Below are 23,662 nucleotides of genomic sequence, written 5' to 3' on the forward strand. Positions count from 1 at the left end.
GACCCTCATGAGACATCTTTGCTTAAGGCCAGTAGCTGGAGGACCCAAAGGGGGTTGGCTGCCCGGTACATTGCAGCTGGTGGAAGACCCTTGGCTCTGGCTGCCAATGTGTGGAGCAGGAGCCTGAGAGGCACCTGATGGTCAGAAGGGAATAACATGATGTGCAGGACTGTGAGAGGAAAGGAGGGGGACTTTCCCCAGCTAGACTTTGCAGTCCAAGGAAGCTGGGGCGGAGCGACAGAGTGCATCTCAAGCACCGTTGCCCTGGTACCCTGCTGTCTGCATGTGCAGCCTCATCTCTGCAGCAATGTGAGCTGTAGGCCGATCTCCAGAATATACCACAGCTCAGCTGAGCTTCGTACACAGCCTGGATCCACCCTGTGTAGCCTGAATATTTCTAGCTCTTGCCTGGCCTTGCTACACTGCAACTGAGACCACAGATTTACCAGGCCAGATCTGGCTTGTCATTCCATGTTTGTAGAGTTTCTCCCCAAGGAGCCCCTACTTTTGGTTTGGATTTCAAAGCTTTGCTGCAAAGTGAGTGATGCCTACTAATACAATGTCACCTGCTGAGCGGTCACAGTGAGGAATGAGAGCTATTTACAGCATGTAAAGACAGCTGTATTTGAGCTTTGTCCTTGTCCACAAACAGAACAGAGAAATGCATTTGATATCAGGGTAATTAAGATTCCAGTTATACTTACATGCATTTTTATATGGCAGTATTTTAGAAGGAAAGATACTGTAAGGAAAAAGAAGGTAGACTCGTGGCTCATACAGACTTGAACAGAATGATTTCTCCTCTAATACCGGTACAGCACTCACTTATAGAGAGAAGGGAGAAGACCTGTTGTGTTGTGATTGTAATCACTTTTGATCCCGGACCGTAGCTATGTAGGATTTTAGATGTTAATTTAGATGTTTTTAGATGTAAATTAAAATGTTTTATGATTTAAATGTTTTTAGTGTAAATTAGATGTTTTTTTTAGATGTTAATCTGTAAGTGAGCATGGTGAGAATGAGAGAGGTGGTCAGCTGGCTACAAACCTGAGGGCTAGGCTGGGGATGCCCTGGTGTTAGCATCCCCCTGCCTTCGTGGAGGTGCTGGGGGACAGTCGTGGTGGACAGACAGCCTGTAGCCAGCAGGAAGAGCCATGACTGTCAAGTAGCTGTGGTCACACATGACTTTATGACAGGCTCAGTTCCAGAAGACAATCTGCATCTAAAAATGTTCTGGCCACTGGAGGGCCCTTCGTGGGCAGCATGGTTTGGTGCTTGAGAGCTACAGCTGTGTAATGCCTTCTGCCCTCTGCTCCAGCCTGTTTCATTTCCATGTGGTACCTTGCCTCTCTGGAAGCTCTCTCTGCCTGCTAGAGCTCTCCTTTCTCTGACCAACATGCAGAAGTCCATCACAGAAGCAGGAAAGATCTTTCCCAGGCTGTTATGAAAACACCTGTGTGCTGCAGGAGCAATTCCCACTCCACCTGATCTGTCCTCAAACTTCAAAATCTGCAGCATCTTTGATGCATGATAGATACAGTTTTGTCGATCATGAAAGAGAAGAACGTTCATGAGAAGAAACCCACCACCTCAGCTGGGACACCCTCTGACAAGATGCTGGCATGGCTGCACAGGGCAGGGCAAGATCTAAGGGCAGACAGGGGACCTGAGTTTGCCTTTGTGGGCCCCTGGTGGCCCCCAGGCCCGAGACATGAAGTGGTGTGGGGAGCAGGAGTAAGGCTGGCAGGGAGCGGTGGCAGGGTACGGGCAACTGTGCAGAGACACCTGGGGAGCTGCTCCCACAGCCCTGCTGAGTGGCAGCAGGGGCCTCCAGCCTTTCCTCATCCCAGGAACCACCAGCAACGTGGCTCTAATAACCCCAATGAGATCAGCAGCGTTTCACCCAGCCCAGGCTGGTGGGAGCAGTGCAGGCTCCAGCCTGTCCCCATGTCCATGCACCAAACAGGAAAACGATGGGAACAGAATGGCACAGCAGAGAAGCCAGACCATCCTTATTCCCCCTGGATGTCAGCCTTGGCCTTGTTCCTCCTTTAGGCTTTTATATGCAGTGTTCTGGGCTTTACGTACAGAGGTCAACAGAGGTATCTAGAGCTAGCAAAGCACTGCTTGTTAACTGCACTCATTAATGGCATTGAACCTTTGTGAGAAACCACTGATTGAGCCAACACTTAGTGCCAGATCCTGTTATCAGCTTATCCCAATGAAAAAACTGCATATGTCAATGGGAAGCAATATGAATGTGAACCGAAACAAGTAGATTGCTTTTGAGACCATAATAGTTACATTTGACAAAGGCATCTGTTTATTTTTTTTTAGTTTTATTTTGTTCTTTTTTAAAATATTTTATTTTATTTATTGTTTTTCTCAGCCATCCTGTATTTTGTGTTCTGAGCTCCTCAGACACTTTGATGTACAAGTTTCAGGACAAATTCTGCTTCAGAGTTGTTAGATATCTGCAATAGTTGGGTTGAAATCAATGCAGATGCTGCACACCCACATCTCCAGATATGGCCCTTTATTTTACAATGTCTGTCTTACCCGTACAAAATGAAGTGTCAGGAACTTCGTGGTACCACAAATTAATTTGATCAGATCTCCTCACAACAGATTGAGTCAAAGTACCAGAGATGCTGGGCCAATTACCTGATGAAAGGTTTCAGTACTGAATATATCTGTGCTACACTGATGCCATTTTAAACAGAGAAAATGGGAAATAATTCAAAATATCCTTATTTCTCTTAGCCATTACTTAGGGGACTAAGACCCATCTTCCAATTATTCTAAATTTTATCTTTTTTTTGCAATTAATTGCTGTGAAATTGTACCTTCGGGATTTCAAGTGCCGTTTTGAGTCAAGACCAGAGTCTTTATCTTACAAATGTATACAGTTTGCAGCATCAAAAGTGAATTAGGAAAAATAATTGAATGAATAAATAGGAATGTTATCTTTCAAAGTGTTCTGTAATATTTCATGCAAAGTACTGTAGCAGCAGTTACCTGACTATTTATTTTGCAGTTGTGCCCAGTAAACCTCCATGTCTGAGGGACACATCATTGCTGTCCTCTACCAGAAAGTCCCAAATTTCCACCAGTATGATTCAACACACAAAAATGCATCCTCCCCTTCCTGTTAAACCCAAGGAGGTCTGTTGCAAGATATGTTATGTTTTGTGAATGTTCCAACTTCGGGCAGTCACGAGTTCTATCGCCTATGACAGAAAAACAAATAGATTCGAGGTCCCTCTCATGAGGAAAGCCTGTTCTTGCCATACGGGCAGTTTGGTGACACAGTGTATAACTTCCCAAAGATAACACCGTAATTGCCCCGTCTCTTGGCTGAGGCCACTAACGCTTTTGTAACAGAAAATACTGTAGATGTTCCCATTTGCTAAGTAGCTGCCTCATGGGTGGCTGCCTTTCAGTGGAGCTTAAAAACATCTCTCTCCCTCCTCAGCACAACCTGCAAGAATTAGCATAAGGTGCTTTGAGATGCTCAGCTGGTTGGTGTCAGGAACAATTAGTCCAATTATCTATGGTAGCTTCCTGACCACCTCCAAGCAACCCATGCATGCCCTGTGCTAAATGGCAGCTTGTGTGAGGGAGGCGCATTTCAACCAAATCGGTGTCTGAGAGGCTCCCTCAGAAAGACAGTTGGGCTAACGTGCATCAAATGACAGACCAAGGCAACAACAAACAGACATACATATGTAATAAGTACAATGGCCATAGACATGTTTGCACCATGAAGGAAATCATCACAATTTAGACCTCAGAAAGGATCAAATTCCAGATTTTTCAGTGCCAGGTGGCTCTATCTAACTTTCTAGTAAAAACAAACAACAAATAAAATAAAATAAAATAAAATAAAATAAAATAAAATAAAATAAAATAAAATAAAATAAAATAAAATAAAATAAAATAAAATAAAATAAAATAAAATAGGAGGAAATGTGCAAGCATAGATTGAATGAAATGGTGCAGTGAACAGATGTGGTGCTTTTTTCATTTTTTTAAGTCAAGAAATGCAGAACTGTTCGTATATTCTGTATTTTGTGCTGTGGACAGAAAAATATCTCAGTAGTTTTTGCTTCGTATTGTACCTTTTCTCTCATTCTCTTCAGCTTTTCTAATAGCCACCTGAGCTGAAGTACAGGCCTGAATTTAGAAAGCAGAAAATCCCAAGCCTCTCTGTAGGGATTATACAACTCAGGCTTTCAAAGCAGACTGAGATAAGGCAGTGTAAGGAAAGCTCTGAATCCACCTAATCTGTTTCCATGTGGTTTTCAGTCCATGGTCTGTGCATTTTTATGTGTATGTGTAGTATTTCAAAGATATCTCCAGAGAGTATCTAAGCAAAGTAAGTCCATTACCACTAAGCGTAAATTCACTATGGAGGAGGCTGGACTAATGTAAGAAAACTACTGGGGGGTCCATAAGTTGTAAAAAGTTGAAAACCATTGTTCTGGTTACAAAACGTGTGGTGGGGCAGCTGTTCTGGGAACAAAAGCAGTGAATTGCTGGTCTACGCTAATAAAGAGGCAGACTGGTTCAAAATTGGTCTTCCAGTGAGTATGCACAGCTACTTGATTCAAAATATTTACTCAAAAAAATCAAGGTATGCAGTGATGTGAGAAAAGGAACTAACACGGGAGGCTGCATGCTGGTAAAAGTCAGCTGGCCCATACAGAACATTAAAGGATTCCCTGATATTCCAGATACAGGCACCTACAAATACTACATTAGGCTGCATTAATTATTGACTTAAACAACAGGCAAAGAATGAACTTGGGAAAAAAAAAAAGGAGATAAAGTTTACAGTATTATCAGCAGCTGTTTTTTCCTGTCATTGTTTTCTTTGCTAACGTTCCTGCTCATTAAAATTAAGATGTTGGTTAGAATTGGGCTTTTGAAAAGACTGAAATTAATGATAAGATGCTGCCAAAAGAAAAGTGTCCTCCCTTCATTCCTATAACAATGACTGGGCTGCTTACATTTCAAATATTTTTTTTTAAGAAAAAAACAGATGTATGTTGGCACCACTAACCCCCCTGTGTCATCCTGGGTAGGGAATACAGAAAGTTTACTCAGCAGTGTAGATACATGTGTGTGAATGCAGTGGTCTCACTCTGGAGAGAAGGAGGCAGCCATTTCAGAACATGCACATCACTTGGGTTGATCTCTCTAAAGCCTTGTTCAGTGAGTATGCTGTTTGGGAGGTGCTATGATATTGTGGCTCCAGCAGCATCCACGCTCCTGGGATCCTTCAGGCCAATGATGAAGCTGTTGGTTCTCCTGGCCCCATGAACTAGGGAGATCACCTTGACTTTATCCACTTCATGGCCCCTGGCTACAAGACATTCAATATCTTCTTCAGGAAGTTCACCTGTAGGGATTTTAAAAGAGGGGTTTGTAACTGAAGCCACTGTTGCCTTTGATACAAAGCTATGTCTTAATCCTGTTGGGATCTCCAGTGTCTACAAAACTGCCTGTGGTGTTTTCAGGTGTCCCAGATAGACTTGAGTGGCCGAAGAGGACCAGAATTCACCGCCCTGAGCATGCACTCAGCAGCAAAGAGTTGGACAGTGTTCTGTGTAGGGGAGGAAATGAGAAGATCCTGAAGATCAGTCAAACACATGGAAGACCCTCCTCTTTAGAAAAGGGGAAAAATACGTCGTTGGCACAGATAGATCAGGGAAGTTGTGGATGTCCCATCCTTGGAGGTGTTCAAGACTAGGTTGGACAAGGCCCTGAGCAACCTGATCTAGAGGGAGATGTCCCTGCCTATGGCAGGGGAGTTGGAACTGGATGGTCTTTAAGGTCCCTTCCAACCCAACAAACCGTTCTATGTTTCTATGATCCTAATTATTCTGTTTACGGAACTAAGGGCAGTCCCTGCTCTGAAGAGCTCAATTCAAAATAATACTAATGGCATTAATCAAAGTAAGATACAAAGCAACTCAAAACAAATGACAGTAAACCTAGTTGCCAAACGTAAATTAGAACGTGATAAGCTTTCCAACCTCCCCTTTATGTAATTCTTAATCTTCCAGCCTAATTTAGGCTGTTCATTCTTCTGCTTTTATTTTTTTTAGTTGGTGTGTTGTAATTTTCATATTAATAGAAGTGCCTGAGGATACAAAATAGGGGATGCAGCTGGAGAAATCCAGCAGGCACACAAAAATCCCATACATATACCTTGTTGATTCCAAATGTCCAAAACTACAAATTAGGGCCTTTTGAAGTTTTGGATTTGTTTTAATTATGTTCTAGTTTTCAAGCCTGTGGGTCACACCTGACAGGCATTGTTAGATATTCTTCTGAAATGGGAAGGCCTAGAAAATTTGGCTATTTTGTGTGAAATAAGAACAAAATATCATTTATGGCCCTCTGTGCTAAGATATGGGGCTTTATGAAAAACACCAAATAGACCAAGACTTGCAAAAACAAGGACAAGAGCTGGCAGTACAGTCTCCAGCGTGTCAGCGTTGATGCTGAATTTCCAGTACCGTCAGCCTAAAAGCCTTGTCCTAAGCCTTGTCTTCTCTGCAGCTCCCGGAGTTAGAGAGACAAACTGGAAAGTGACAGGAAAGCATTTATGGCAGTGGTAATAAAGTGTGTGAAGATCTGCTAGCTTTCATAACCTGTCTGGGTGAAGATATGTTTACAATCTTGTTTATCTGGATATACGCAGTGACATAATATCAGATCACACAAAAGGTTTTCAGGAAAGGACAAGGCTGCTGCTCGGAGGTGGGTTGGGACAGAGGGAGGGTTGGTGAGAAGCATCCAAAAGAATTGGAAGAGGTAGTGATGGAGGGGCCAGGGACTGTTCACAAGACAACAGCATGGCTCAGCAAGGGCTCCAAATTCTGATGAAGCTAGATTACTACTTTTGTCTGACCCCAAACCTGCTGCACCCAACAGGGATCCTACAACATGGGGAGCTGTACACTGGGCTATTGCACTTCCACAGCAGTGTGCTATGGAAATGGTGCTACTCTCCTGAACATGCCAGACCTCTAGACTGTACCACACCCAGCATCCATACTCACTGTCAACCTGCAAGGTGTTGGACTGAAGCTGTGGGTGAAGTCGACCAAGTGACAAACTTTCACTCAGATTCTTGTTAAGTGCTAAAACATTTACCAAAACCTGTGAGAGAATGAAAGATCCTCAATAGTAAAAAAGTAATGAGAGTAGGAGAAGTGAACTTCCTGAGCATCTCCCTAATAGGTGGCTCCAACATCTGCAGTTGCAGCAGGCAAAGAAGAATTTGAATTGCTTGCCAAACTGCATGAACTAATGCAGGTTTTCAAACACACGCAGAGAACCTTGAAATGCATCCCATGTATCATTGATAGAAACATGGTAGCTCTTAAGGATTGCATGGGCATTTTGTCACATAGTTACTGCTAAATTAGAAGAGTTATAAATCTGGAACTTGACATAATCTCCAAAACTGTATTTGTTACAGCCAGAAGATCAGTATGTTACTTCTCCTCACAAAACAATAGGAAACAATGATTGGTTTTAATTTTGCCCTGAATGATGCTTTTCAAGGGTAAGGAAAATGGGAGCCAACCTTCTTTTTAATAACCCAGTGTTGTTGTGCATACAGTCATGCTACTGGCAAGTACTTCACCCAATTACAAATAATAAATTACAAGGAGATCCCCAAATTGTAGTGAGTGCTGAACAGGGAGGAATTTAGTCTAAAGTGCACTAAAAAGACCTTTCCATAGGGTAAAGAGCTACCAGAGCTACACAGACTAGGACATTAGGATGGAAAATGTGCACTGCAGGAGGAGACCCTCCCTTGGTGTTGAGCCCAGCAGCTGCTTGAGGGAGTGGGCACCCTGACACAGCACTGACCTGAACGATGCCGCTCAAGGCTTTGTCCCCATTGTTAGCTCCCAGACACAGGTATGTCCCGCACATCCCCTCAGATGGTCTCACGATGGTGGGCAACAAGAAAGACAGGGGCCGTTTCCGAGGCTGAATGAGGTTTTGCTGCAGATGAGGAAAAGACACACCAAAAAAAATTCAGCAAGTGGACAAAGGCTTTGCTGGTGTTCAAGTTGTGCAAGTTAACTTCTTACTCTCTCTGTTTGAGCCGGCAATTACACCTCTGTAGTTTGATAAGGCTGCCGTTGTCGCTACTATGACAATGTTCTCTGATGTTAACAGGATCCAGCCCATTTCTTGCCATGGCTCTCATGGAAGTTTTACAGAGGAAACACAGAGCCATTCACCCACTCCTGAAGTATCAACTCAAAGTGGGACTGTTTTGTGATACATGGCAAGACGAATCAACAAGGCAGCACTGGAAGATACCAGTACTGATCTGTAATTTTATGTTTCCAAGAAATTATGGTTTTTCTTCTTCTGTCTATTACTGTTAAACCTGTAGAGCAGTAATTAATGAAAAGAATTCTTAATTCAAGTTCCCAAAGGACAGTTGCTCTAAAGTGCATTTGGGCTTCAGGAAAAATCACAGAATCAAAGAACTGTAGGGGCTGGAAGGAACCTCGGGAGATCATCAGGTCCAACCCCCCTGCCAAAGCAGGTTCCCTAGAGTAGGCTGCCCAGGTAGGTGTCCAGACAGGTCTTGAATATCTTCAGAGAAGGAGACTCCACAACCTCCCTGGGCAGCCTGTCCCAGTGCTCCGTCACCCTCACCGAGAAGAAGTTCTTTCACATGTTGGTGCAGAACTTCCTGTGATCCATTCTGTGGCCCTTGCCCCTTGTCCTGTCCCCACAGACCACTGAAAAGAGGTTGGGCAAATCCCTCTGTCTCGCACACTTCAGATATTTATGAACATCAATAAGATCCCCGCTCAGTCTTCTCTTCTCAAGGCTGAACAGACCCAATGCTTGAAGATGGCCTCCAGAACAAGCTGTTCCCTTTCCAGGGACAGAGGTGAGACTGACTGGCCTGTAGTTTCCCAGATCCTCCTTCTTGCCCTTTTTGGAGACTGGAGTGACATTGGCTATCCTCCAGTCTTCAGGCACAAAAATAGGTGCCTGAGACATGCAGCTGCACTATGCTATTTGATAACATTGCATTATAGTGATAACTGGTACACAAAAAGCCTTCTGCTTACTCTGTTTCAGTGGCTTGTATAATAAAAAGATACAAAGAACTGTCTATAGAAAGCTACTAGGTTATTAATAAGGCAACAAACAGCCTCACCGTTGTGGAGAAAAGAAAAAAGAAAAAAAAAGTTGTGCAGACACAACTCAAAAAAAATTGTCACATTGTTCATTACCGGCCTGGGAATGGAGTGGTTCATTGTTTTGTTTTGCCAGGAGAAGTCCAACATCTGGCTGTTCAGAAGGATTCCAGAAGGTGTTATTATTCCACTACCAAAGGGACGATTCAAAGAACTGAAAAGAAACAAGAAGAAATCTCATAATATTCCTCTCAGTGATTTATTGTACACCTTGAGGCCTTCAGTCCTCCATTTTTTTCTACCATCTTGGCTTGACAGAGAATATTCTATGTTTTTTTTTTACAGCCAGTAAGATGTGCACAGCAGGAGTCTCCATGTATTTGGGAGCAGGCACAGTGACCACATGGGTAATGGTGGGACAGACCCTCGTTGTACTGAAGGACTCTCCTCTAGATGATGAGTCTGTCTCCATGCTGCTGAATTCATCACCTCTCTAGGGAGCAGACTCTGGCCAAACCAGGAACACAAAGGCTGTGGGCAGAGTTAGTAGGGTTGCATAGGGCAGAGCAGTACCTCAAAGCCTGCACAGCCCACATGTCTCCATCCCATCTTCCCCATTCTTCTTGTTGCAGGACTAACTGGGACAGAGCAGCCCCATGAGGGCTGGGGAGCTTGGGAATGCTGTTTTTACTTTAAGGATCAATTCTAAATTTATTCTGTGACCACAAATCTTGTCTAGAAAAGCACAACCTCTCTCACTAAACTTTACCTTTTGAGGCTCTCTGAGGGGCAGACCATGGGCTGACCCAGTAGGCTTGAAGCAGCAGCTCTAGGCTAGGTTTGTTTTGGGGGGGAAGCCTGCCGCCCCCTGTGACAGAGCTTCAGATATGGCTCCATCCTGTCCTGCTGAACCTGCTTTATTCTCGCCGCTCCCACCCTCTGAGTATATTGTGGAGAGAAGCAACTCCTTTACCTTACGGCCACAACAATGAAGTCGTCAGGCCCCATGACAAGAACCTGGCTGGCTGCAGGTCCGCTCTCCACAGAGAAGTGTGGCAGGCGGAAATCAGACGAGAAGGACTGGGAGTCGTTGATCAGCTGGCGCAAGGAGTTAGCTTCTGATTTGCTTCAGCAATGAGGGAGTGAAAGGGATAAGAAGGCAATGAGCTTAGAATGCTTGACATCTCTTGGTGGGAGTACATCTACATAGCTAAGGGCTGTGCTTCTCTGAGGAGGCTGGTCCTAAGGACAGGGAGCTCCTCTGGTTCATCTGATGGAAGGAAATGTAGGTTTAGCCCACAAAACAAGGGAACACCATGAACCTCCCAGGTTCTATCTGTGGGCACGAACTCAACCACTGATAGTCATGAGGTGTCACCACTGGCTGAGTGCTGGTCCTCTGAGTGCAGAGGAGGGTGAGACAGATCCAGCACTGGCCACCAACCATGGCTAAACCTGGCTCTGAGGTAGCAGGCTGGGCTGAAGTCCTGAGGCTGGCCTCTCCTGCATCATTGGATGTACTGCAGAGAGAGTTTGTCTGACCTCCTGAGAAGGAATAGTTAGAAGCCTCAGAAAGTGGGAGGAACCCTCAAGATCAAACTGGCTCCAGGAAATCTCTGTGTAAGGACATTTGATGATTCATCTCCAGAGACCTACGGTACCAGCTGTGATCCTTGTGGGAAAGTGAGTGCTAGGCTGGACACTCAAAGACTGACCTTTCCTCAGTAAAACAGAGGCAGAAAAAACTCAGGTCTCCCTGTGCATTGAAAAGAGCAAATCCCCAAATGATACCCAGATCAGACATCTTGCAACTACCAATGTGCCCATCAGCCTCAGACCTACCTCAACATGCCTTCTGCAGCATGAGTGACAGACACATCATCGGATGGGTCTCCCAAGTTGCTAGCTTGACTCAGGGCTACTTTTAAGGTCTAAGTTGAACACACAAAGAAAGAAAGAAAGAAAGACATATAGCATCATTTAGGTGGACCTGGAAATACCATCTTTGATACCCCAAAGAGGAGGCACCTGCTCTTCCAGCATGTTGGCTAAACCCTATGAACTCAAATGCCCACTTCAGTGAAACATGGGTATGGGGATCAAGGGGCATCAGATTTTCATGGCAAACTGTATGTTGAGGGAGCTGAGTGTATCAGGCGATATTTTGTATATGAGGGAGCAGGAGGCTCCAGGATCTGCAACTACCTGAGGCAGCAGCACAGCTCAGATTTACACTTTAGAAGTCTATTTGCTCATTCTCCTCTGGGAATTACCTACAAACACTTTTGTACAACCAAGGAATAAATGAACTATTCTCCAGCAGCCTAACAAATTCAGACAAATGTCGAATCTCCTCTTACCTCTGCCATCCAGTGCAAGATATTCCCCCTGGATGCTTGACTTGAGATGTTAAAGCCCTCAAGGATGTTCAGTGCTGTGATCAGTGCAGGACCTGCATGTGGAGGTGGGGGAGTCAAAACAAGATGACCTGTGAAGGGAAGAAGAGAGAAATGAAGTTCCATTTTTAGATACTATTCAGTGATAATTCTTTCCCATAAGGTAGTATTCTTGAGGACAGGGAAGCCTTTCCAGATTTGGGGAGATAATTAAAAAGTGTTTCCTAAAATATTCCTGCTGTGTCTTTTGTTTCTTTAAGATGCATAAAGGAAGTCCAGAGAGGGATGTTTCTTTACATCTGAAATTCAATTCTTGTTGGTTGGCTGTGTGGTTTCTGGTCTTCAGTATGGCTGAATGGAGATGAAATGGGTTTGTAATGTTACAGATGTAAGGAGAGTGAATACAGGGATTTCTATAAGAATATGATATTTTAAAAACTTTTTTGCATAAAACAAACTTTTCTCCTCTGTAGATCAACTTTGGGAGTCATCTTCAGATGTAGGCAGTAGTGTGTGGTCCAGCTGCATGTACATCTAGATATTGCATCAATATGTGACCATGTTGCATCTTTACATAGTAAAATTCTATCAAAACACAATGGGTCACTACCAAGGAAAAAAACAGGCCCATTTGAAAGTTCTAGAAACCTCCTGAACCTCCTCTGATGCATCAGGCTCAGTAGGCAACAGAAGGAATCTCCCAGGAGGGCTTTTCTGCAGATGCTGTTACAGACACTGTCACCTCCTGCCAGATGAAGCAAACTTTTAACTGCAGTTGTGTGGCAGTGGGTCAGGCAGCAGCATTTACCTCGATATACCGTGTGGACAGGATCCTCCACTATGACACTGTAATTGCTGAAGTCTTCCTCCACCAAGACTCCTCCATAGTTGTGCACCTGAGTGGGAGAACAAGGCAGCGCATGCTGAAAAAGCTGGGTCAAGGCTTTCTGCATTCCTCATGCTGGCCTGGGTGAGCAATCACCATGTTGTTAAATACCTGTGAGATTTCCGACCACTTCCAGTGCAATCCAGGCGCTAGTTTTTTCAGGATCCCTTGAATAATCTGTGTTTTCATGGCCTTGGTGGCCTGGCTCACCACTCACTACCTCTGGAAGCTCTGCAGCTCACCTTCAAAAGCTCACCCACTGAGCTCACTCTAGCTGTGCTGGAAGTTCTGCCAACCCATGAGGTAGAACGTACTGGGTTTAGTAATTCTCATGTATGCAGTAAAGGTGGGTAATTCCCTCCACTGCAGGTCCTCTATGGCTGAATCATGATGGAAATAGACCATCACTCTGCTGGCCTTAAAATCCCCTGACAGAAGTACCACAGTCAGTACACAGGTGGTACTGTGCTCGTGGGCCACCTCTTGTCTTTCTCCCAGGAGAAGCCATGCAGGCTGTTAAGAGGTTCTGCTAGGGTGTGTCCTCTGGATTTCCATCCAGAACACCTAACTTGGCAGGAAAACTCCAGCAGAAGTGGTGGAGTCACCGAAGCAGGAAAGCTAAAGTAGTGTGTATCTAGAGGGGTTAGCATGTCAAACCACCCCAAAACTGCAAAAGAAATTGTAGCTCCTCTGTGGAGTGCCTGTTCCCTCCCTAAGGCGATCCTAGAGAGCCAGCCACGTTGCTTTCAGAGGCTGAGATCTGCAGGCACTTGCCTGGCCCAGAAGCTCCTGGAGCTCGGCCAAAGGAGAGCTGGGGCAAAGCTGCAGGACATGGGGCAGGTGGAGTCAGAGGGCACAGAAAGTACAGAAAACCCATTCAGCCACATACTGCAGACACCGTCTCAAATTCCCTGGATAACACTTTTCTGCACCAGTGCCTTCCCAACTCATGATAGAAACAAAGGGTAGGGTGTTTTGGAGTTTTACCAACCCTTCCTTTGCTGAAACAATAAACATTGTGAAGCTGATGTGGGAAGCCAGCACTTCGCACTGCAGCTGAAGTTGGACTAGCACACTTGATCCAGAGCCTGGTGAGGTCCTTTGTGTTGCAACCCTGGGCCTTGCTCCTCCATGGAGAGCCTGTGTTTCCTTGCAGCAGCCCTCAGATCAGGGGAAAGGAGTGATAAAGCAGGGTTAGGCTGTGGAGATGTACCACAGGCTTGGGACTTCTGTTCATTGTTCTCCACCTCCGCTGTGGTCCATGTGAACCATAGGAGAAGGTTTCCTAACACAGAGCTCACATGTCTAAGGCTGGAGCTGAATAAGCCCAGCCCAGATTCCTGATGACGTGTTGAAGGAGCATCACCTGAACCATGATGGCAGGGGAAAATGGTCCCACTAACCACTCTGACTGTAGCTACACAGGTATAAAGTAGATTTCCAGTATAACTTCCATAAAAATTGTCTTAGTGCGCTCATAAATATTCATCACCTCTCCCACTCTGGCCACAGTATTTTTTGGTTTTTGTTTGTTTGTTTGTTTTTTACTGGAATAATTCCTTGTTGTTGTTTTCTTTTCTAGAGCACCTCCAGCAACAGGAGTTAAACTTGGGCAAACCTAAGTGGAACCAAGACTGTCTGATCATCCACCCACAAAGCTCACAGTTTTGTTTTCAAATCATCCTCACAGAGCCTGTAACTCACACAGTCCCATTAACAACAACAATTTTCTTCTCACCAGTAGTGCACCTCTCCAATAAGGAGTGAGGAGCTTATCTCCAGGTGTTGTCCCAGCTTAATGAGGTGATGTGATAGGTGGCATTCCCATCCCAGGCTGTACTGTGCTGTGGCCTTGGGCAGGGACAAGGACAGATGTGTCTCACCTCAGAGATGATCTCCTGGGTCAAGTTGCCGCTGTAGAAGGCTGATGGCCCTTCTGCTCCCACCAGCTCCAAGACGGCTGCGAGGTCCAGGCGCCTCACAAACATGCCAGGCAGCAAAGGCTGGCCGTCTGGCAGGAAGATCTCCCGGAATTTGTCAGAGTAGTTCAGGTCCTTCAGTTCAGTCAGAGCTTTGGCTGTGGGTGAGAAGGGCAGGGGCAGGAGAAGGACATCCAGAAACCCCAGGATGCATGGACATGCAGGGGACCTGGGGACTTGCTGCTGCCTCTTGCCATTTCCAAACCAGCGAGCCAGACTGCAGGTGGGTAGATTGCATCCCCACTGCAGCTAGGAAGGAAACCCAAAGAAACCTCACCACCTCCCCACCAGCCCGGGGGAAGGGCTCCAGGTTAGCTGTCACCACGCTCCCCTCTTGTAGACCCCTGCTTTGACTTGCCCACCTCCCACCACCACCCATGTCCAATTCCAAAGTGTTCTGATACCCCATGTACAACCCCCTACCCCCTCTCAAGCCCTGCCAACAGCCTGGTACCCTTGTGGTGGCTTCCTCTGCACGGAGCAGCCACCTTGACTCCCCAGCATGTGCTCACCCAAGTCATGTGTGACATTAAACCCGTCCTGAGCAACAGCAGCCACGAGGCCCAGCAGCTTTGACCAGGAGAGCCTGCCAAAGGAGAGCAGAGGAGGAGCCATGTGCCTTGGAGGTGCGTGGCACAGCCAGGGGAGCGGGCAGAGGCTGGCCTCTGCACCTGGGGGCTCTCGGCACACCAGGCTGCAGGGCCAGTTGTGGCCAAAATGAGCACTGAGCTTTGTCATTTCTTTTCAGCAGGATCATCACAGTGATCCGTGTTGTGCCCCAGCGGAAATGACAATGCAAAGATGGGGAAATGGGCATCTTTGGAGCAAAACCTCACATTCCTGAGCAGTTATTCAGACTCTCCCTTTTGCTGTCCCAGTAGGGCAACAAGGACAACCACATTTCTCAGTGTCTATCTAAAGAGAGAGCTGAAAAATGTATGAAAATGCGTGAAAATATTCTGCACATATTTCTAAGATAACATTAACTGTCTGTCCTGTTAGAAAACATTTGCCAGAATTTCACTTTGCAGAAAATCTGACCAAGCTGATTTATTTCTTTTGTTAAATATAGCGCCAAAAGATGAAGGTACTTTTCAACACAAGCCCACAACTACCCGCTTACAAATGTTTTTGACTAGTGGCTGAGAGCACAGTCTGATGGTGAGGGCTGCATACTCCCAGCTCCCTGGGGACCGTGGGGCACAGCCTGTGCAGGGCAGAGAGCTTACCTCCCATGCAACTGGTGCGCCTGGTGCATGCCTTGTATCATGCCTGGCACCCCCACCAGCAGACCTGGCTGTAGAAAAGGAAGGATGAAAAAGAAGAGTAGAGTCTCCTTCCTGTGAGGACATGATCCCCAGCTGCAAGTCAAGGAGCTGCAACCCATGCTCATAAGGAAGGTGTTTGCATCATTTTTAGGAGACAAGAAGGGGTCTGTAGCAAGACACTAAATTAGGGAATAAGTCCTTGGAAGGAAAGAGGAAACTTCAATACCAGTGTCAGCCCAACTTGGTCAGGGGAAATAACCCAGCAGAATGACACAGGACCTTGCTCCCTCCTGGAACTTCTCTTCTCCCAGCTACCCCCTGCTGGAGGGAGATGCCTTATTCCCTGCCCTCACCCCAGTGGACCTCCTTGCTCCCCAAGCCCTGCACACTCCAGGCATTCCAGGGATGATGGAGTGTTTCCCACAGGCTCCCCATGTCTGCAGGGCATGGACGTCCCATGGTGGAAGAGGTCTCCAGCCACTTCCCTGGGCATCTTCCACTGGGCCCAAGAGCTGTTGGGAGAGGACAGCTGGGGACACCAGCCAGCTCTGGCCCTGAGGGAAGGCTCCTCACCTTGGTGTCCTTCTGCAGGTCCCCTTCTAGCGGGATGCCCAGGGGAGCCACCTCACGGAAGTCGATCACCTGGCTCCGGTTCTTCCGGATGTCATGGACCAGCATCACCCCACCCCTGTGGCAAAAGTGGGGTCATGGCATGGCACCGTCTGTCCCAGATGCAGCCACTGCCATAATGCCAGCACAAAGCGTGGGTTTGAGTTGACTGAGCCTGCAGCAAGGCTGGGTCAGCCCCTGACAGCCTGCCCAGAGAGCCACTGGCTCTGTTCCACTGCTGGGCTAGGACAGCGTGGGATTTTCTTTCTAATACTAGCTGTTTTGCAACAAAGCAGGTGCTTTGCTTACAACAGAGCAACCTCCTGCCCAGCTTGGAGGAGCTATCGGGTGGTTTTATGCAATGTTCCCGGGATCTCCTGTGAAGCCAAGTGCACTGGGCCCATGCAGGCACCAGCCCAGGGATGTACCGGAGGGGAGTCGGGGCCAGCTGGAGTCGGGGCCGGCTGGAATCGGGCCTTGGGCTCCTGCTAACGAGAAGCAGAGTTTACAGAGGGAAGTGCTCGATCTCTGCAGGTGCTGGGATTGACCCTGGGTGCTGTGAGCTGCTGGCACCCCGCACGGGGGCTCAGTCACCCACAGTCACTTTCCAACTCTCTCAAGCCTGCGGCTGGGACTGTCCTGGCAGCTGCTACCACAGGCACAGAATTTCCCTCACAGGGGGCTCTGTCCCTTGCTGCCACGTTGGGCCCTTTCAGTGGCTGCAGCCTGTGGGAAGGTCAATGTCCCTGTGCAGACATGGACACGTCCACTGCCTGAGGCCAGAGTCCTGGTCCTGCATGCTGTAGCTTGGCAGGACAGGAACCAACACGCCTGAGCCCACCCGCAGAGGGCAGGGGTCACCACCTACCCGCCGATGCCCGACACGTGGGGGTTCACAATTCCCACGCAGAGGGCTGAGGCGATGGCTGCATCCACGGAGGAGCCCTGCTTGCTGAGCACCTTGATGCCCAGGGCTGTGCAGTGGGCAGCGTCCGTCACCACGGCACCGTGCTGGAAGATCTGCCAGAGAGGAGATGGTTGTACCAGGATCACAACCCGCTTCGGCCAGGTAGCCGCATGGCCAAGCTGCTCCACTCCCAACAGCCATGTTTTGAATTCCGGTAAGAAAGCAAATAATCAAAAATATGCAAAGCTCCCATTCTGGATTTGCAGCCAGGTCTGCCCGGCTGGGCACGAGGTGGAGAAGATGACCATGATGATTGTATGCCCCTCAGGCTACAGCTGAAAATGTTCTGCAGTGTATTTTTCCTGAGGGTGTCATGACCCCACGGCCACGCTGCCTTTGCTCTGCAGAGGAGCACTGTTCCACGGGAGGGTTTTGCAGAGGGGTCAGCTCTGATTTCAGCAATTCCCCTGCACAGATCCTTCCAGAGATGGGCCCTGACATATGGATCCCTAAAACTCTGCAAGTGGAGATGCACAGACATTACCTCCTGCTGTTCTAAGAGCAGCTCTTGAAAAGCATTCACAGCTGGCTCTGACTATGGCTGGAGAGACACCAGTGGGGCTGCCTGCTGCCTCCACATCATCCCCAGACCTGCTGGGCACAGCTGCCCCAGCACAGTGCAGGAGCTCAGACCTCAGTCTGACATCACCAATCACCCCCAGCTCCTAAAAAAGCAACATGATAAAGCTTTCAGGCAACTCAGGTTATTCTATGATTCTATGAATTTAGGACAATTGCTGAGAGTGGGACTCAGCACCCAGGGTCTCACTGACACCTACCAGGGCTAAACCACTGGCAAGGAGGCAGATGAGGGAACCTCTTCTGTTTTCAGAGCCAAAGCCCACAGCATGCTCTAAAGCCAGTTTCATCTTACCTGAGGGTCCCCGAAATAGATCTGCATGATCAAGGCCACCGTGACCCCTGTGGCGAAGGTGAGGCAGGCAGTGATGATGACAGTCAGCCCATCCTGCCGGCAGCTGCAGTCTCCGGAGAACGGGTCCTTGCTGGTCTCCCGCAGAGGGGACACGTCCTGGCTGCCCATCTCCGAGGAGGACGAGGGCAGGCGCTGGAGACGTGCAGACTTCAGGAAGGAGTCTGGGTCTTTGTGAGCAGCAGGGAGAAAACAAGGGTTAGGTATTGAGCAACACAGGGCTCCTGTTGCAGTGTTTACCCAGCACTAACATTACACGGAGCTGTGTCCAGCAAGGCTATTACCTTCCCTATTGATACCAGCTCTCAATAGACTTTCTGGCTCAGATGCTGCTCTGGGCTGTTTTATTGTTTCCTTCCTTTAGCTCTACCTATTCCAAGATGACTTCCATGGAGATTAAGAGGAAAAAAAAAAAAAAATGGAATTTTTCTCCATTTTAGTCTGTTCACAAGCTTCCAGGGACGGACCCATTTGGATGGCTGACTTGCAAACAGGTCTCAGAAATGCATCAAGACTGAAGAAAAGGAAATTCAGATTTGAACGAGCAGCAGCCTTATTTGGAGCTATGCTTGAGCATCTGAGCAAAACAGAGGCCCAGGCACAGGAAACATCCACTGAAGCATGACGAAGTGGGGGCAGAGAAGAACAAACCTGCAAATTGGACCTCAGCGGGTCCTCCAGGCCTGGCTGCAGGACAGGCTTTGCTTGAATTCCTTCCTCTGGCTGACGAGATCCCCTACGAGATCCAGCTGCATGCTGAATGCCCAGGTGGTGAATGCAATGGGAGAGAATTTTGGCCAGGCAGAAAGCAAGTCTCAGGGTGACCAAAAAGATCCAAAACATACCTTGACTCTGCCCAGATCAGCTGCTGCCTTTGAGGTGGGCAGGAGGCCTGCTGAGCACACCCAGACAGCACCGTTTGGGCTGTCCCTGATGGTCACCACCTGGCCCCGATCAGCTCAGGGCAGCCAGGAGGTCCTGGGGCTCCCCAAAAACAAGCAGGGCAGGAAGAGGAGCACTCAGCAGCAAAGGCGAGGTGCTCAGGACTGCTCCCCACCAGTCAGCAGCGGGGCTGGCCTGGACTGGGGGACTGTGAGCTGCTGGGGCCCAGCAGGAGTTTGGGGCACAAACCTGGAACTTTGGCTGGGGAGGTGAAGGCTGAGGGGTCCCTACAGCCCAGCTCGTCACTCGCTCAGCAGACATCCAAGGGGTGGTGATGGTGGTGGCAGGGTGGTGTGCCTGTCCTGGGGCCGTTCTGTTCTGGGGACGTTTCTGGATTTGGTGACAAGCAAGCAGAAAGCCCCACAGCCCTGCTGCACCTCTGCCTCCTCTGTCAGAAGCACCTCCCTGGGGGCTGCCACCCTGTCCTGTGACAGTACCCCAGGGCCATGCTCAGCCCCAGGCAGGTCCCTGGGACTAGGCAGGGGGGTGGCAGCTCTAATTTGCCCCAGCTGAGGGCAAAGGGCTGGGGTGTCCCTGGTGGGGGTGGCAGAGATGCCCTGGAAAGGGGTGTCACGCACAGCCACAGGCGTCCCACAGGGCCTTGGGCAGCTCGCTCTGTGTGCCCACGGGTGCTGCATGGTGTACTGGGTCTGGCTGGGATGGCGTTAACTTTCCCTGCAGCAGCCCACACAGCGCTGTGCTCTGCACTCGTAGCTAGAACAGCAGTGGGATCACCCCAGTGCTGCGCCTGCTGCTGAGCAGTGCTGGCACAGCATCGGGACTCCCTCTAACCCCCAGAGCCAGCAGGCTGGGTGTGGGCGAGGTGAGGAAGGAACATCACCAGGGCAGCTGACCTAAACCAACCCAAGGGATGTTCCATACCATGTGGGGTCACACTCAGCAATAAAAGGTGGAAAGAGGAAGAAGAGGGGAGGGATGGGCTCCTGTTGTGAAAACATCTGTCCTCCCAAACACCGGCTACATGCATTGAGGCCCTGCTGCAAGGATGTGGTCAAGCATCGCTCGTTGGTGGGAAGCAGAGAGTAATTTCTTTCCTCTGCACTTCCACACGGCCTTTGCTCGTGTTTGTTGTTTTTGTTTTTTCCCTTTCCCTTTTCCCTTTAGTTAAATTATTTAATTAATAATAATTTCCCCTTAATGATTATTTTTCCTATAATTAAATTATCCTTATTTCAGACCGTGAGTTGTTTGTTTCCTTCCTTTTCTTCTTCCCCTCCTCTTCTGCGGGGGTGAGAGAATGGTTGTGGTGTTCAGCTGCCTAGCAAGGTAAAACCACCACACATGTGGACAGCGTGGCCATGATTTGACAGGAGGGGGCTGGTCTGGAGCACAGAGGGCAAGAAGCATCCTGTGCGGTTAATGTGCAGATACCTGTCCCAGCACCAGTGTTCCCCCTTCTTCCTTGCAAGAGAAGCCACCAAACCCTACTTTGCTTCCATGGGAGCTGTGGAGGAGGCCCGTTTTCTTGTGGGAACCGGCGCTGTGGGGACACAGGACCACCTTGTCTCAGGACATGCTGCGGTGGGGACAGCAGAGGCCAGAGCTGTTTGCATGCCCTAGTGGGCGCTGCAACATGGCACTCTGCAGTCCTTTGGGGTGGTTCTCCCCATGACCAACAGCACAACAGTGGACACCCCTGTTAGTGAGACCATCTGTGTGGCAGAAACCAAAGGTCTGGATTACCTCCCCTACGGGTTTGGCACATGATGTGGCATGAAGAAGCATGGATGGCTTTTGCAACACATACACGATGTCAGATGAATGCGAGGCTCCACGTGGCAGCACAGGAAACGCAGTTCTTCCAGGTGGCACCTGGGGACACCAAGTGCTCAGAGTGGAGACTTGCACCTGGCAGGACCCCTGCATAGCCCAAACCACAAAAACCTCTGCTTGTGCCCCACACACGAAACAAGAGATCTCGTGCTACTCCTGCCATACTGCCCACAGCAACTTCACCTTGCAGGGTCCAGTCACAGGGGAGTGCTGGGAGGAATGGGATGAGGACAATGAAAACCACTTGGACACAGTGAGATGAGGCCTAGGACACGGAGCGAGTGGCGCTGACATCCACCTGCGGGTTATCGAGCAGTCCAGGAGCTGCATGCACTTGGCTGTGGAGCAATTTGTGACCAGTTGTTGTCACTCCTCAGACCCCAAATCCTGCTCCCTCAGCAAATGGGTCAGAGCAGGAGCAGGCCCTGGGACTAATGAAACCAGGGGCGGTGAACTGCAGTCAGTGGTGCTACACAGGGAAGAGCTTAGGGCTTGTGGTAGTTATCGGGGAATCTTATGCAGCGAAGGCTTATGTTGCTTGTGGAAGCATGACATGGAGGAGAAAAAAAAATACTCTGGACTATTTACAAGAAAGCAATAAAATAAAAACAGGCAAAAGGTTTTCTCAAGGATGAAAGGTACACCTGGCTTTATTAAAATCATGCATCTGGCAGGAAGGAGTGCTAGCTCTTTGCCAAAGTCCTTGTATCTGCTGCTAACACCAACTTCCAGGTCAGTCCCAGTGCCCGCTACTCTAGGCATGTCCCAGCAAGACCAACGAGGGGCTCTGCAAGGACTGGGAAAAATAAGGATGTGGGAGCCCAGCAAGCTCCTGCGTGCTGTGTACAGCATCAAGGCCAGGAAGGTACCACTCAGCCCCCCTGGAGCACGTGGCCGAGGCGGACAGGACGAGCAACACCAGATGTTTGCAGTGGGAAAGGCTGAAATGTGGATGCGAGCTGTGAAATGAATGACACGGAGCCGTGATTTGATGGGATGCCCCGCGCCCATACGTTCTGCCCGGGCAGCGAGGCGACAACATGCGGCAGCCCCCAGAGCCGTGGGGTCGCCGTGGCTCGGCCGTGCCGCCCGCAGCTCGCTGCCACGGCTCCGCCGGAGGGGAACGCGGGGGGAGACGGCAGCGACCCCGGGGAGGCCGCGAGGGACCGGGCGGGGGGGGCGGTGCCGGGTTGACCTGGCGGCCCTGGCGCGGCGCGGGGGCGGGGGGCGCCGCGGGAGCCGGGAGCATGCGGGGCCGGGCCGCCGCCCCTCACCCGTGTCCTGCTCGCCCAGGAACGCGTCCTCCTCCTTCCGGGCTCGGAGGCCGCCCTCGGCCGCTCCGCCCGCCTCCTCCTCGGGCAGGCGGGGGAAGCTGGTGATGCTCATGTAGTCCACGGGGGAGTAGGCGCCCAGGGCGCGCTGCCGGCCCCCCGGCCCCGCCGCCGCCTCCGCCTCAGCCGCGGGCCCCGCCGCGGCCCCCGGTGCCGCCATCCCGCCCGGCTCCGCGCTGCCGGAAAGGGCCGGGCCCCGCCGGGATCCGCTCAGAGGCGGCTCCGCAGCGCCCCCAGCCCCCGGGCCCCGCCTGACGAGCCCCGGGAAGGCTCCGGGAAGGGCCCGGAGCGGCCTCCGTGCGCCCCCCGGCGAGGGAGCGAGGCCGGGCCAGAGCTCAGAGAGGGGTGCTGCTTCAGGGGCTGACCTAAAAAACAGCGATAAATTGACCATAAATAATAAATAAATAAGTCTTCCATTGGAGATGGAAGAGGTCGCTTCGCTCTGGGCTGACCAAAGCACTGTGCTAATGAGTTCCCTGTGCCCCCATGCGGACGCGGGGCTGTCTCTCTCAGCTTGATGCGTGCTGCTTAGCTGCTGAATCTGCAGAATTCATCCTTTGCCCTGGTTAATCCTGGACATCTGCTGCTTTTGTAAGCGGAACATGTTGCGTGATGACGGGCTGTTTGGCTCTGGGAAGTCCCCCGGGGTACGTGCCCTACTTGCCTCCAAGGAGCTAGCTAATGCCCCCTGCCCTTCTCAAGCTCAAGCACACGAGGATCTCTCCTGGCTTGCTCAACACTCCTTCATGCAGACAGATGCACACCCAACCATTGCTGGGGAAGGGGTTTTGCTCATGCTCTCCAGCAGCCAGAGGGGATGATGGGCACAACCAGATAAAGGCTGATGGGAGGATTGTTTGGCTTTTGGAAGCCACTCTCAGCCTGCTTTGTTTTCACAACAAAAAGCTGACCCTATAGCTAGGGTCAGACAGCTCTAGAAAGACCACAGAAAACTTCTCTGCCAATTCCACACGAGATCCTTGCCTCACAATAAAGTCAGGGAATATCTTCCTCATGCTCCTTCCTGCCAGGGACCCACAGCTTTTTGCTGAGAGCCAAAATGATATTCCTACAGGGCTGCATCCAGCAGTGAGTTTCACAGAGCCTGCAGAGAGTACGGCCTCCTCTCTGCACCATCATGTGGACCCTGAAGGATGTGGCCTCCTGATGGAACTGTGTCCCAACAGCTGCAGCTTGCACAACTTAGCTCTCTGACTCCTTTTCTCCACTGGTCACAGCTCCACGGCAGCAGACTCCCACCAGCCATCAGCTCAGTCACCAAGTCTTCAAAAAGCAGGGAGAGCAAAGCAAGCATGCTCATGGTGCCAGTACCAAAATTGCTGAGCACAACGGTGCTGCCCAAAC

The 23,662-nt window shown here is 49.4% G+C and overlaps 1 protein-coding gene across 1 annotated transcript; it reads right to left on the reverse strand.

Annotated features, from left to right (window-relative positions):
- Positions 1 to 3,924: 3,924 nt before the first annotated feature.
- Positions 3,925 to 22,373, reverse strand: GGT7 (gamma-glutamyltransferase 7). Its single transcript, XM_032198480.1, has 15 exons — positions 22,241 to 22,373; positions 18,174 to 18,400; positions 17,201 to 17,352; positions 16,297 to 16,411; positions 15,685 to 15,752; positions 14,968 to 15,041; positions 14,360 to 14,553; positions 12,399 to 12,486; positions 11,555 to 11,682; positions 11,037 to 11,125; positions 10,168 to 10,320; positions 9,291 to 9,408; positions 7,894 to 8,031; positions 7,074 to 7,173; positions 3,925 to 5,404 (listed from the first exon to the last, which is right to left on the reverse strand). The coding sequence occupies exons 1-15, from the start codon at positions 22,350 to 22,352 to the stop codon at positions 5,241 to 5,243; spliced, it is 1,920 nt and encodes a 639-aa protein (XP_032054371.1). The 5' UTR covers positions 22,353 to 22,373; the 3' UTR covers positions 3,925 to 5,240.
- Between the last annotated feature and the right edge of the window lie 1,289 nt (positions 22,374 to 23,662).

This window comes from Aythya fuligula, chromosome 16 (assembly GCF_009819795.1).
Source record: "Aythya fuligula isolate bAytFul2 chromosome 16, bAytFul2.pri, whole genome shotgun sequence".
NCBI lineage: Eukaryota > Metazoa > Chordata > Aves > Anseriformes > Anatidae > Aythya > Aythya fuligula.